General features: G+C 42.9%; 1 protein-coding gene across 1 annotated transcript; it reads left to right on the forward strand.

The window, feature by feature from the left end:
- Positions 1–2,117: 2,117 nt before the first annotated feature.
- Positions 2,118–8,933, forward strand: LOC124341921 (protein gooseberry-neuro-like). The gene is made up of 5 exons (XM_046794877.1): positions 2,118–2,518; positions 3,711–4,087; positions 4,181–4,397; positions 7,182–7,362; positions 7,454–8,933. The coding sequence occupies exons 1-5, from the start codon at positions 2,461–2,463 to the stop codon at positions 8,367–8,369; spliced, it is 1,749 nt and encodes a 582-aa protein (XP_046650833.1). The 5' UTR covers positions 2,118–2,460; the 3' UTR covers positions 8,370–8,933.
- The last annotated feature ends 5,346 nt before the right edge of the window (positions 8,934–14,279 follow it).

The following is a 14,279-nucleotide window of genomic DNA, read 5'->3' on the forward strand; positions in this document are numbered from 1 at the left end:
AAATATAATAATTTCTCCATAAAATCACGGCAGAATCTCATGAAATTCCATCGCCGCAAAAGAGTGGATTTTATTAAGACTCACAAGAAGAGGAAATGAATTTATGTTACAACCAATTACCAACACTGGTCTCTAATCAAAGCATCCGTCCGCTTCCCTCCTTTATTGTTGGCCATTGCTGGCTGGCCTGCTAGGTAACATTAACGTCAGCGGATCCTTTGAAACACGTTCAATTCAAGCTGGAATGCGTCTTTAATCCGATTCCTATTGTCCGACGATTCAACCGTCAATATATAATCCAATTCAGCTGCCCACGAGCCCACGTAGCTATAGTATATACGCATACATTCCTCAACATAGACGTCTTCGTTGGGCTCATTCATAAGAAACCCGAAGAATAAACCCGAAGAAACCAAACCGAAATTAATAGAAAACGGTGAATGAAAACCACACAGAAAAAGAGAGAATTCCCTAGAATACCGCATTTCTGTGATTATTAAAAATAAAATGAAAGAGATGCTGAATCATTTAGAATTCTATCGACAACTCGTAGAGAACATACAAACAGCTGACAAACAGCTGAGCAAGAAGTTAACTAGTCTGAAAAATTGCCACTTTTTTTGCAATTCTGCCATCGACACGTACAGACATTTTTATTGGAAATTATCTGGCTGATGCTATATGAGCACTTGAAATTATTCCACACAGAGTGGGAGTCGCTATAGTAGTGAAATAACAACCACACACGACTTCACAGTATAAAACCAGGAATTCTGAATTGAATTCCGACGAAAGGGATCGTTTATTTTCTCTCATTGTGGATGTGGGTAAGGTCATAAGTTGATGATTTGATGTCGAAAATCAAATGGAGGGGAAAAAAAGATGGCCAAGAGACTACAGTCGAAGAAGAAGAAGAAGAAACGTAGGATATGTAAGAAGGAAAAGAGGGGAAGAAGAAGAAGAAGAAAAAAAAATGGATGGAAATAATATAAGAAAGAAAAAAAAGGGGAATGATGACCACCCGTGAGGTGTTGCTGCATGCAGAGAGCGCCGAAGCTGAAAACTGTGTGGGGAGTCCGTGACTGCTCCTCCACCACGGCAGAGAGCGGCGCGGCATATATATATATTCTGTTGAATATAACATTCAGAAAAGAAGAAGAAGAAAAAAAAAAGGTTTTCTACTTCTTCTTCTTGCTTTCTTGTTTCTTTTTTTTTTCTTTTTATTATTGTAAAACGAGAGGTAGGAGGAACTCAAGCACGCCCCTCTCCACCACCACCGTCCATCACACCTCAACCAGCCAATGGGAGCCCGCCCGGGCGCTTTGCCGCTTCGCTGCGGCTCAAAGGCGGACCGAGACACATCGTGGTGGTAGTGTAAGCGCGCTCAGCCAGAACCCCCTGTATACACACACACACACAACACAGCCAATTGAGCTTGTTCCAATAAAACAGAGTCATTTCACCTGTCAACTAAATATACGTGTCAACATGTCGCTAACGAAGTTAGCCGCTTTAATCTGCCTTTCAGTTGTCAACTCAAGTCCCATGTATAACCTACAAGAAAACCAAACGCGAAATGTTATCTGTTTGAAAGTGTGAAATTCTCTGCTAATTTCAGATTTAACTGAACGTATACGCTTGGATGATCATTTTTTGTCATAGTCATACTACTCTTATTGCTTTGCGATTTAAATATGGGATTAGCAGTAATACCATAAGAGAAGAACACACCCCGTATATTTTCAAAAAAGTTCTCCCTTTAATTGATCATTAGATTTGGGCCTATAATAACAGTTTTTGTCCTCTAATAAGAACCGATATGGAACTTTGAAAGCACACTAAAAAATACCTAGAAATTTCTTTTAAAAAAAAACGCCGATATACGTAGCTATATACACGTTTGGAACAAGAAAAAGAAAGAAAGATGAAAAAGTAGGCTGGTAAAAGGAAGAAAAAGGGGCGGAACTAGATCCGTCCGGCTGGAGAGACCTTCCAGTCCCTTTTTTTTTCCTTGGTTCTCTCTCTCTCTTCTCCTTGCAGATGATGAGACTTTTTTTTTCCTTTTTTCTTACCCGCAAGGAGCACAGCAACGGTGGGACTGGAACATACATCACACAGGTGCCTATATGGTGGTCATGCTGGAGTCGCTCGCCTTCAAAAAGAGGCTGCTATCCCTGGCCAGGTACTCAGTCGAGTTTTAGACTCTCGAGTTCAAACAAGCTCTCACAATCACAGTTCAGCCAAAGTTCGACAGCTATAGCAGGGCAGCAGCATATATCGATTGAATCTATTTAGCGCTCGAAAGTTTTGAATTTCATCAGTTAAACAAGCAACTCAACTGGCTTCCAATTGATTTTTGTTCATTCTCCGACGCCACATCAGTGCCAATTATATTGTGCTTCGAGATTTCAACAGGCGCGGCTAACAGCTGAAACTGTACCAAGAAGAAATCAAGGAGTCATGTCAGTTGCCAGCATGAACATGCCGCATCATCTCTTCACCGGCTATCCATTCCAAGGTACTTAACTTTTCTTATCGTGTAGGAACGTAATTAATCCCGTGAGTAATCTAGCTCGAATTGAGTTGCAAAATTATTCAGTCGCCATTGGTGCGATATTATATACAAGTGCCGATGGTACACATTTCTCGGTGGGATTGCGCATTATTCGGCATTTACAAGGATTTCAGTTTGATGGCTACGTGTTAAAAAAATGTGTATAATGGAACTGACTCTTTTTCTCGCATTTTGAACGTATAAGAGCCGAGCGCTCGCTGCACATACTTCTGTTAATAATAATCACAGTACCGAAATGCCCTCGGCAGCAATGACACGGGGAGAACACTAGTGTCTAATTAAAGGACAGCAGTATATAAGGATGGGGGCCGCTTATAATTAAATCATACGCCACCACCGAGATGGTCTCTGAAATGTGCCGCCGCAGCCGCCACACACGACCGCAGAGCCGCTACCCACCGCGCCGTGGCCCGGCAGCCCCGTAACATTTTCCATACCGTTTCTTTTCCATCAATTCCATAATGAATAAGAAGGAATGGTGAATGCACTCAAGTGCCGTACAATGAGAGAAGAGAAAACTGATTACAAGAATGCACGCAACACCCAGCGTATATATATATGTAGCTGCCTGCCTAGCTGGATTCATGGGGCCTACACATCCGTACAGTTTTAATAGATTGGGAAAAGGGTGGAGAGATAGTCGGACGGGGGAGGAGGATGAAAGCCGACTCGATTCACGCAGATATGTTTTTAGAAATACATATCAAACATATGTGAACTATATGGCGAAGGCCTACGCGCTGCTTATGCAATGACGATCTAAATTTTTTTTAAAAGAACCCAGCCGCTGCAGCGGTGGAGGTCTCAAAAGGGGAAAAAACAGGCCGGGGTTGGAGGAGGACCTGCTGTAAATTAACGTCGGTAATTACAAGGTTGAGGGAGGTCCGCGCAGTTACATGCATTTATTACGATTCTACGAACGGCTATCTTATACATGTGTGTGGGTTATGCCCAGCCTAAATACCTGTGTCGCTCTCATCGGCATGCCCTTTGAAAAGCCGAATAATGTTTCATCTCTCTGATTTCTATTTTTGAAATATCAGACACATTTGGAGATTTTAGTTTAACATTCATTTTACAATGAATCTGAAGATTTATTCAATTATCTAATCTTGTCGTCATCGTGCTGTATTAGGCCAGGGTCGTGTCAATCAGCTGGGCGGAGTGTTCATCAACGGCCGTCCGCTGCCGAACCACATCCGTTTGAAGATCGTCGAATTGGCGGCGGCTGGCGTCCGTCCGTGCGTCATCTCCCGCCAGTTGCGAGTCTCCCACGGCTGCGTCTCCAAGATCCTCAATCGCTACCAGGAGACGGGCAGCATCCGCCCGGGAGTCATCGGCGGATCGAAACCAAAGAGCAGCTCCTCAGGCTCGTCCGTGTCACCCGGCGGAGGAGGCAGCGGATGCGGAATGAACAGCGGCGAAGCCGAACGCAAGTCAGAAGACTACCGACGGGAGACCGCCAACAACAACATCTTCTCCTGGGAATTCCGCGACCGACCCTCCCATAAGGTAAATCCCTTTCTCCATTTTCAATCCAAATTCCGAACGAATTCAAATTCAATTCAAACATCCTGGATATTAATTATGCATAAATAACAACAGGATGAAAAGGAATTGATGAGCGGATCGATAGCGCCAGCAACTTCCATCAATCGGCTGTTACAGCAGCAGCAGCAACAGCAGCAACAACATCAGCAGCAACAGCATCCGCATCACCGCGGGATGATGGGCATGATGGAGAACACCAACAGCGCAATCAGTCCCGACGGCTTAATCAACAGGCATCCTCACCAGCACTCGATCGACGGCATTCTAGCAGGTCAGTCCTTTTTACACCGACAGTCTTTCTAATATATCCGCCCTCCAAATCAAACGAAAGGCTTTTAAAGCCGCTGCTGCTGCTGCTGCTGCCCTGTGGTGTGTTTTTCTTGGGAGTCCGCTCTCATTTTTGTGTTGCGCTCCGGAGGAAAGAATCAGATCAACAGGAGTGATGGATGGTCACTCGAGCTACTCCCGCCCCACGCGTCTAAAATGCATGGCAGGCTAAGTCATCATTAAAGAGAATTGATTGTGAATATAATATCATCATGGAAATCGTAGACTTTTCTCGCCGTTTCTATACTACACATTTCTTTTTTTCTATGTATATGATTGCCCGTTTTCTACCTGGGAGGTTTTTTTTTCTTTTTCCGTCGTATTTTGTTTTTCTGATTTTTCACAACAATGTGGGGAAGGTTGGCGGACGATCTACTTGTATCGCCCCAAGCCACCACTCTCCTCTCCTATACTCCTCTGCCAAAAAAAATGAAAGAAACGCGCGCAGACCAAATTGCAATCAGCGGAGACCATCCAACTTTTTCTTAATTCAGTTCTTTCCGTGTGTGCGCTATAGGAAAGACAGAAAGAATCTAACAGCCAAGTCGCCTCTCTCTCTCTCTCATTGTGATCAGCCACGAATAATACTTTTGCTTATAGAAGAACATATAATAACGTATAGCATTTGTAATATTCCTAAAATAATAATAAGCGGACAGCCAAAAGGCAAATCATAGAGTTTAGACCATCATCATCTAGCGTGGCAGGCGCATTTATAGATCAAACCCACCGCAAAGAGTTTCTCGGTCGCCTGTTGTAAGTTGTACATAACGTGTACATATATTCAGAGACTCTTATGTATAGCTAGTACCACTACACACCGGCGTATAAGCGGTTATTTTTCTTCTTCTTCTCCTCTAGAAAATGTACTGTAAAGAGAGAGAGAGAGAGGGGAAAAAGGCATTTCTTTTAATAGTGGTAATAATAGTACACTAATAAATTCCACCTGTAATATAATGATATCATTGGGCTGCTGGTTGTTGGCGGCCGAGGCCGGCGGTTGCGCGAGAGACGTCGGCTTCTTTTGACTTTGCGGGAGGGCCTTTTTTCTTCTTCTTCTTCTTCTTCTTTCTTTCTTTCGTGTTTTGTTGTACTCTGTCAGTGGTGGCGGGCTGTGTGTGTGTGTGGTGTCCCGCCCGGAGCGGCCCAAAAGGAGCCCCATCGTCCGTGCGTAATATATCAGGGGAAAAATAAAGAAGAGATGCTGCTGGGGCTCTAGATAACACGAGCATATACACACTGTTCGAGGCTGGCTGGATACAAGTACACACATACATAGATATCGGCCTTATGGCGTCGTGATTTATGCGTTTGTCCAGGCCAGCAACATGTTTTTTTTCTTTTTCTTTCTAGCTCCATTCTCTTGTCTGATTTTTCTCTTATGAGTATCTATTTACGAGCTTTTTATTTATCACCTTGACATCGCCAACTATTGCTGTGATGCTATATGCGGCCGTTGTCCTCATTCTTCTTCTGTTGTACATTTCCTTATCATTTCAATTTTCGTCTGGTTTCTGATATCATCAGCTTAATATTTAGATAATTTTCTATCTGGCTAATTGCGGTGGTTGGCTTCAATTGCAGCCACTGCTGCAAACGGGGCCTGGGTTATTCACTCGGGGTCTAAAGTAATTACTGACCAAAATTTTTTTGTTTTTTTTGCTATTAAATATCTTGCTGTGGGTAATAGATACGGGTGGTACGAATGTTAATAATGAGCTTTCATTTTTTTGTGTCTTCTAAAAAAAAATGTTCGCGCGGGTGTCCTGGCCGCCCAGGAAGAACGAAATGCGTAGGTGATTCGACCACTTTCGGTCGGACGGTTGCTGAGATGATGCGCGGGCACTTTAAAAGAGTGAATCTAATGGGCCAGCGAAACATCTCTCATCGCTGCGATGTGTATTATATTATTCCCAACCGCAACAGCGCGTATTTATTTCTTATTTACTGCACACAACCAACCACAAAATAATAAATGGTGGGGGAGAGACCAACAACAACAAAAAAATCTTTTCCAGTGCTGTATAGCTATAGCCAGCGAATTGGGTGTATAGAGTCGGACTATTAGACTGATGGAAACTGTTCAGAGTTCTTTTCTTATGTAGGACATTTAATGATAAGAGGATAGAGCTGCAAAGGCTACAATCATCTATGCGCCTATAGCATATCCCCACACACACACACACAGGCAGACAGACAAAAAAAGAAGCCACTAATGGCCGGGCTATATTGCTGAGGTCTTATTTTTCTGACTCAACTCTTTTTCTCTAATTCATTCAAAGAGGAGCCGCGCACAGTGTCTTGCTGCCGGGGCCCTCCGAGACCTCCCTTCTTCTTTTTCTTCTTTTCCATTACTCTTTGAACCCCCCATCGTAAGTTGTTTCTCCGCTAGCTATATAGGATGCATAGTGTATAAGTATCTCTTTTAATAGCCTAATTAGCAGCATGCAGTCTCTCTTGGAAATGAAATGATGCTGAAGAGAGAGAGAGAGAAATAGGGCCCCGCACAAGTGTCTTTTCTTTTTCTCTCTCTTTCGGGTTAGGTTTTTCTTCCATTTGTTTCAGAAAATAGGCTTTCTATTATGTGTGTATATATATCTCTGATTGTTTGGAAGGGAAAAAAAAAGTAGAAGATCATGTTAAATACATGTTGTCCGTTAAGATAAATCGCCGACCCTAAACCACCCACATTTTCTAACCGACGAATTTTAATTTGAACTTTTGGTAGATACGGGATCGTCGAGCGACTGTGACCTTTCGGACATTGAATCGGAGCCCGGCATCACGTTGAAGCGCAAGCAGCGCCGCTCACGAACGACTTTCAGTGCCGAGCAACTGGAAGAATTGGAGCGATCCTTCGAGCGCACCCAATATCCGGACGTCTACACCAGAGAGGAACTGGCCCAAAAGTAAGTCGATCTAAAATTCCTTTTTTAATTGGTGTCGGTTGAATTTTTGATTGGCTCGTATACTAATGACGTTACATAATTTGCTCTTTAGAACGAAATTGACAGAGGCCAGAGTGCAAGTTTGGTTCTCCAATCGCCGGGCTCGTTTGAGGAAACAACTGACCGGCCAACAACTTGGCCTACAAGGATCGGCTTTCTCGCTGGCCGCCGCCGCAGCCGCCGCTGCCGCTTCGTCACCTTCTTCCGGCGGCCATCACTACTCGAATTCGACCGTCACCTCGCCCCAGCCAACCCAGGCCCAGTCGGCCAGCGTTGGTCAGTCCTCTTCTGGAGTAGCCGATCATCACAATCAACAGCAGCAACAACAGCAACAACAACAGCAACAGCAACAACAACAAGTGAACGCTGCCGTAGCCGCTGCTGCCTTCCAGACTCACCACGCAGCCGGAGCTTGGCAACATCACCACCACCACCATCACCAGGGATATTACAGCAATGGATATCCAACATCAGCTGCAGCGGCTGCGGCCGCCGCCGCCGGATCCATCCATCATCCGCACCACCAGGATGTTGCGGCGGCTTCGCTATCTTTCGGCCATCAGTTCCCGGGCTATCTGACGGCGGCCAATCACGCCGGATGGAACGCCATTCCTGGGCCTGGACGCAAAGTCTCCGACGACAACATCCACCACCAATCGAATCCGTCGGCTTGGGCTTCCTCGACTTCGACGTCGGTTCCTTCCGTGTGCAGCGGCTCGGCCGATTCGTATCCGTTCTTCTCGTCGGCTCCGGCCCATCCGCATCAACTGCACTCGGCGGCCGCCGCCGCCGCCGCTACGTCCGGAAGTGCGTTCACCGTCACCGGAAGCGCCAATCCGGCTGTGGCCGCTTTGATCAACCCGCACTCGCCGTCCGAACCGAAATCCGGATATCCTTACTATCAACACCAGATGATCTCCGGAATGGATGCCAGTCACATGCTGCACTGCGCTGGATTAGTTCACTGAAATCAAACAATTTAATCTAAGAGATCCGATAGAATTTTGACTTGTACAGTTTAGCACTTCTTGGCGTTCGAGATAAATTCATTTCCTAAAGTATTTCATCCTTTCAAGACAAATTGAGTAGAAGAAAACTCGGAATTATCCATCGATCTACCCACTATACATCTATACAAATGAAAGCTTCCGCTCTAGGAATATACTATATATTGCTTCGCATCACAAAACATTATTTCAGTAATTTCGAAAGGATTTTTTTTATCCATTTATAATTATTTCTTTGATGTTTTGCAACCAGTAACTACAATACCACCTTGCTTTCTGTCAGCTTCACCATTTATATTTTAGTAATAATATACGGTAGCGGCCTTTCTTTTATATTTTACGGCCAGAAATATATTACTATTAGTTTAACCTTATTAGCTGAATCGAATTTTCGTGCATACATATACACAATTTATTATTATACCATTATCTCTCGTCTTCTTTTGTCACCAAATAGCATCTATGATTTAATCGTTTTGTGCATCTGTACTCTGATAGTGCTCTCATCAGCTGCATTTCAATAAACGCATATTCTGATTTTCAAATCAAATTTTTTTATCGAATTCATTGCGGACTAAAAATAACAAAAGTTTCTTTTTATTCATTTTGCTATGATAGGCTTATAGGCCTATCGTAGAAGTTGACCAGTAAATTTACTCGGAGCAATGTCGAGTTCATCATCACGAAACTTTATAGTTCATGATGTGATCGTATGTACAGATGATTAGAGGTCATAAATGGGTCTAGGCCTATCTGACCCCGATGGGCCGTCTTCATCATTTTGACATGTTGTGGCTGGATTATAGGCCCAGGGTATAGGAGACGTACACATTCCCTATGTATACAGAAGGTCTGTGTGAACTATCCAAAGGTCTTCGAAGGGGGGACAAGGCTCATTGTCAATGAGGTGAGCGCCAAGAAGTCTGGATAAGCATTGTTAGTCTTGAAAAGAAATGGCAAACACTGCCGAAGTGGATTGACTTTCGACTGGAGAATGAGCGACTTCGGCGATTTTGTTCATCATCAATGAGATCAAGGGAATCAAAGAGAAATGATCCCCTGTGGGGGACATGACAATATTTCCCTTACTACATGTCGCTTGTCTAAATCGGCTACTGTGACCTCCCTTGAGATATACATGTACAGCATAGATTACTAACTCCTAATCCGCCGTATAGGTGACTGGCCGCTTGAGTGTTGTCAGAGAGCCGCTATTAAAACAGCAAATTGAAGTGGGAAATTGTTTGGAGCCAAAGGTTTTAAAAAAGAGCGCGGGGTCCATCCACAACCAGTCAAAACTCTATAGGCCTATCTATACCTGACCATCGAAGATTCATTGTTCCCCTCGAAGGACTCCGTTTGTGCGCTTCCTTTCAAATCCTTTTGGTTTTATTTATTGTTTCTTTTTTTATTCTGTCTTTTAATTTTACGGGGAGCTTTAGTCAAAAAAAAAAAACATCCTCTGGGCCTTTGAAATACAATTCAAAGTCATTGAACTCTCTAAAAAAAAGGTGGTTTTAATATTGTTAAAAGAGCAAAAACATTTGATTCTGGAAGCCTATCGTGAACACTAACATAGCGGCAAAAGTATATATACTAGAGGATATTGTGCCAAGATTAAAAATCTAAATCTAGTTGGATTTTCTTGTGACTCTATAGGCCTGTGTCGCTCTACACCGTCGAAGAGTTTCTGGCGGTTCAAATGCACAGATCTCTTAACACAAGTAACACGCGGACATTATAATCTTGGCCGAGGTGTTTATAATATCCCAACATTTTCAGTTTGGTGCTGCTGGACAAGGGAACGCAATATACAAGAAGAAGACTCCATCCCCCCCAAAAAAACTGTAATAAATCATTTCGAATGCAAAGTTGGCATTTTTTTCTTTTCTTATTTTCCTCTTATATTCTCTCGGATAGTCTATCAAGAGATGAGCTGAGCGATGCCCCGTGGGAAATCGTGCGTCTCATTCCACATTCTACTCATATACTGTGCGCTGACGTTCATCTGATATAACATGAGCGCAGGGCACAACATCTAACATGTAGACAAGAATCGCGTGACCGCGCCGGGCGATGTTTTTCACAGCTCTCTTAATCATTCGTCTAAGTGATGCGAAGAAAATAACAACACGACCGCGTTTCCTTTTTTTCTTCTTTTTCTTTTCAGCCATCATCAGCAAAACGAACAACTTGTACACGGTCATGTTATGCAGCTCACCGAAATAGAGTTGAGCTATTCAAAGGCGCGTGATGACTTATTTTTTGAACTCTTTTCGCGACACACACAAATTCAACACATCCGCCTAAACTAACCGGAATAGAAAATAACAAAAATGATCGTTGGATGGTTCAGCAACAGCTGCTATGTATAATGTCAAAAGGCAATTTCCAAATTCCGAATCTCTGGCCGTTTAAAAAGCAATAACACACAATAACATAATACGGCTATAAAGCACAAGAGACAATGAGAGATATAATAGAAGCGGCATCGGTGTATCTATGATATCCTGGATGATGGCGACCGCCAGCGCAGACACCCACAAACGAGGGTTGAAGAATGTATTCGAAACGTAATCTAGTGTAGATAGAGCAATAATAGAGCTCGTAGATTGAGGACGACAAAACACAAAAGCCTTAGCTTAACTCTCTCGGCCCTTGTGAGTCTTATTTTTGTTTTTATGGCATAACAAACTATACGCGAGCTGTCCGACGTAAACAGTCGGGGCCCACAAACAACACAAATTAGGGGAGAATGTCTTAATTAATTGGTGGGAGGTCATCGTCATCATCATCGTCGAAAAAGGAAAAAAGAAAAAAGAAAAAAGAGAGAAGGAGAGCGAAGGAATAGAGTAGAGAGAGAGAGAGAAATAAGAGTCGAAAGATGGACGAGTCCCACCTGTGTGAAAAGGGTGGGCCGATCCATTAAGGCTCCTAATGACGGAGAAGAGATGAGAGAGAGACCCACAAGGGCCACCCGCATTTTCTTATGCTATATAGCAGCCTAGCCTATACACAATGTATATATTAAAAAACCGGCGGGTATATACTACACGCCGCCGCCGCTGCCACTTTTTTTTCTTCTTCTTCCAACCGAGCTGTAATGTAGTTATCAAACGTCTCTGCGTTATTATAACGAGAGAGAGAAGGAGGGGGGAATATATATATATATCGGCCGACTTTGAGCTCCACAAATTCCGTGTAAATATATATAAGAAGAAAAACTATAATACACATGGCCATCTATATTATATACATATGTATATGCGCTGATTGTGGCTTTGGCCCGGATATAATGACGGCCGTGTTTCTCTAAGCTATCTCTGCCGCCGAAGAAATTCAAACGACCTCATCGAGACGTTCAAGTCCAACCGAAATTCGGTCATTTCTGTTTTGAAATGGCCAATTGTTTAGAGAGAGAGAGAGAGCACATCATCATCATTTTTGAGAAAATAATAATTGGATATTGGAATGTTAAAATCTCGTCTAACATTTTTGTTTTTCCCGTCCGTGTTCTGGCGGAATGGAGACAATATAACGATAGTAACGGGCCAGGCGTGGACTCTGGTATAACGGGACGTTGCTTGAGCGTTACTATAATATGTGGCCTAAAGTAACAACAAAAAAAGAAAATCTCAGCTCTTCTATTATTGGTCGTCCAACTAGATAGGAGATAGTCCTGTAATACTTGGCATAGCAGAAGAGCTGCACCGCGTACACGAATCACAAGACTCGGCAAATGACAAAGACTCGACGCGGTGGACGCCGGTGCTAGCTGTGTATGCGCGCGTTTCGTCGAGAGACTGTACAGCTGCCGGTTAACAAGCGTGACCGCATAACTGCTTTCAAACGGGAGGGGTGAAATGAAGAGAGAAAATGGAGAAGAAAAATGTAGAAGAACAGACCTAGATATTATTATATATAGGTAGCAGCAGAGATTGCTCGGCTATAGCTTTGACAATGGCGCGAAACAGACCAACGTAGAAATGCCACACACACAGGCAGCAGGCGCGTCTAGTTTTTCGACAGTCCGAGTTGTATTCACATACACAGGAATGAGAGAGACAGGGTGAAAAAAAAGAAGAGATGGGGATATGTACATGTGAGAAACCCCATATAGTTCCGCTAATGGGCGTGAAGTCTTTTCGCCGTTCAATAGAATAGATATGTGTGGCATGCAAAAGATATACCGCTGTAAAAATACATTTGGCTTTTTTTTTCTTTCTTTCTTATTTCTCTCCATACACACAGTACACCGGTGTGTAAACTGTGTACGTTATTTTTTATTTCATTTTTTTTTGTTTGGTATCATCTGCTGTTTTTTTCCTTTTCTTCTTCTCTTCAGAATGACATCGAGTTGATTTGGAATGGAAAGACCAGTTGGGTTTGTCAAATGTTTTGCCTTTGAAAACGGCCAGCTGGCTTCAAGAACAATTTGGATTATGCACATTAATTTAGCATCGTAATTCAGTTAATTCTTTTTTTTTAACTGAGAACCCAGTACGTTATTTTCCAAATTAAAGCTGTCATTTTTCATGTAGCCAGTTTGTAAGACCATAGCCTCTAAATAAAAAATGAAAAGTTACAAATCAGCAGTTGACGAGGGCCGCCGCGCTTTGACGGCGGCCGCCGGAAAAAAAAGAAGATGGATGACGCCGGTTTGTTTTGTAATACATCCCATCCGGTCGGTACACTGTTGTTGTTGTCGCTGATTGTTGTTGGCTGTTGAGCGGTCGTAGAGAGAGTATAGTTGTATACGTAGCATAATGCAGTATGCAAATCGGGGCTGTCCTACACACACAAAAGTGTGTGTGTGTGGGAAAAAAGGAACAGGATTTTTAGGGAGAAAATAAAAGATCTTTTTGGGCTGCTGGCTGACTGGCTGGTTCACTATTTCTGATGATTATTTTTCCGGAATGGGGAAAAACGGAAAGGTCGAGGTATATGTTGTAGAGTTGTACGGACACGTTGTTGTAACATGCAGAACGGATGCGCATTAGGACGCGTAGAGATGTGTGAGCGAGTGTTTTTCTGTATATGCGCTGGATGCCTATCGTAATACATAGTTACACAGCTAGCGCACATGCAGGCGGGGTTTATTTCACGCGCGCTCGATTACTTCCTCTTTTTTTTCCTTTTCAAATCTTCGAGTTGTAATATTTTTTTTGGTTTTTCCTCCCCCGACATCACACCGCCAGTCATGCCACTCACTAAACGGCCGCAACAGGAAATCTATTAACATATTTCTTTTGTTGTGTGTAAGTTAGAAAAGAGTAGAGAGAAAACGACGTGTAACAAAAACAACAGCCAAACGTGAATGAATAAATATACAGAGGAACCAACGCCCCTTTTTTCTTCTCTCCTATGCTCGTGCGATATTTCTTTTTCGAGAGAAATTATGGACACATAACGCTAAACAGATTTTATCGTATACATCACGTCCCACACTCGCTCGGCCTATGACTGACGCGTGTATATATATGCAGGGAGAATAACAAATCAGTTCCTTGTGTAGTTAACCAATCAATCAAATTCTATAATGATAGGTCCTGTAATTTTCTAATATTAAAGTCAACAGCATTTAAGAAACACCATCAAACAAAATATTGGATGGAATTAATTCTCAAATAGATGGGTGACAATATTATTGCGTAATAGACTCAACAAGTTGCACTGTTAACTCTTTAATAGATTTTTCAAACACTCCGAAAATTGGTTATGAAGGGTGCCGCAAATCCCCAACTGTTGATTTTAAAACCGCAGAAAAAAAAATTTACAATTCAAGTGTATCTGATGGACAAACAAGACCATGAACTCGGGTGAGTCTGTCGCTGTTGATGTTTGCGTTTCACGGTGAATATAATTCGATCC

The sequence above is a fragment of the Daphnia pulicaria genome, chromosome 6 (genome assembly GCF_021234035.1).
Source record: "Daphnia pulicaria isolate SC F1-1A chromosome 6, SC_F0-13Bv2, whole genome shotgun sequence".
Lineage (NCBI taxonomy): Eukaryota > Metazoa > Arthropoda > Branchiopoda > Diplostraca > Daphniidae > Daphnia > Daphnia pulicaria.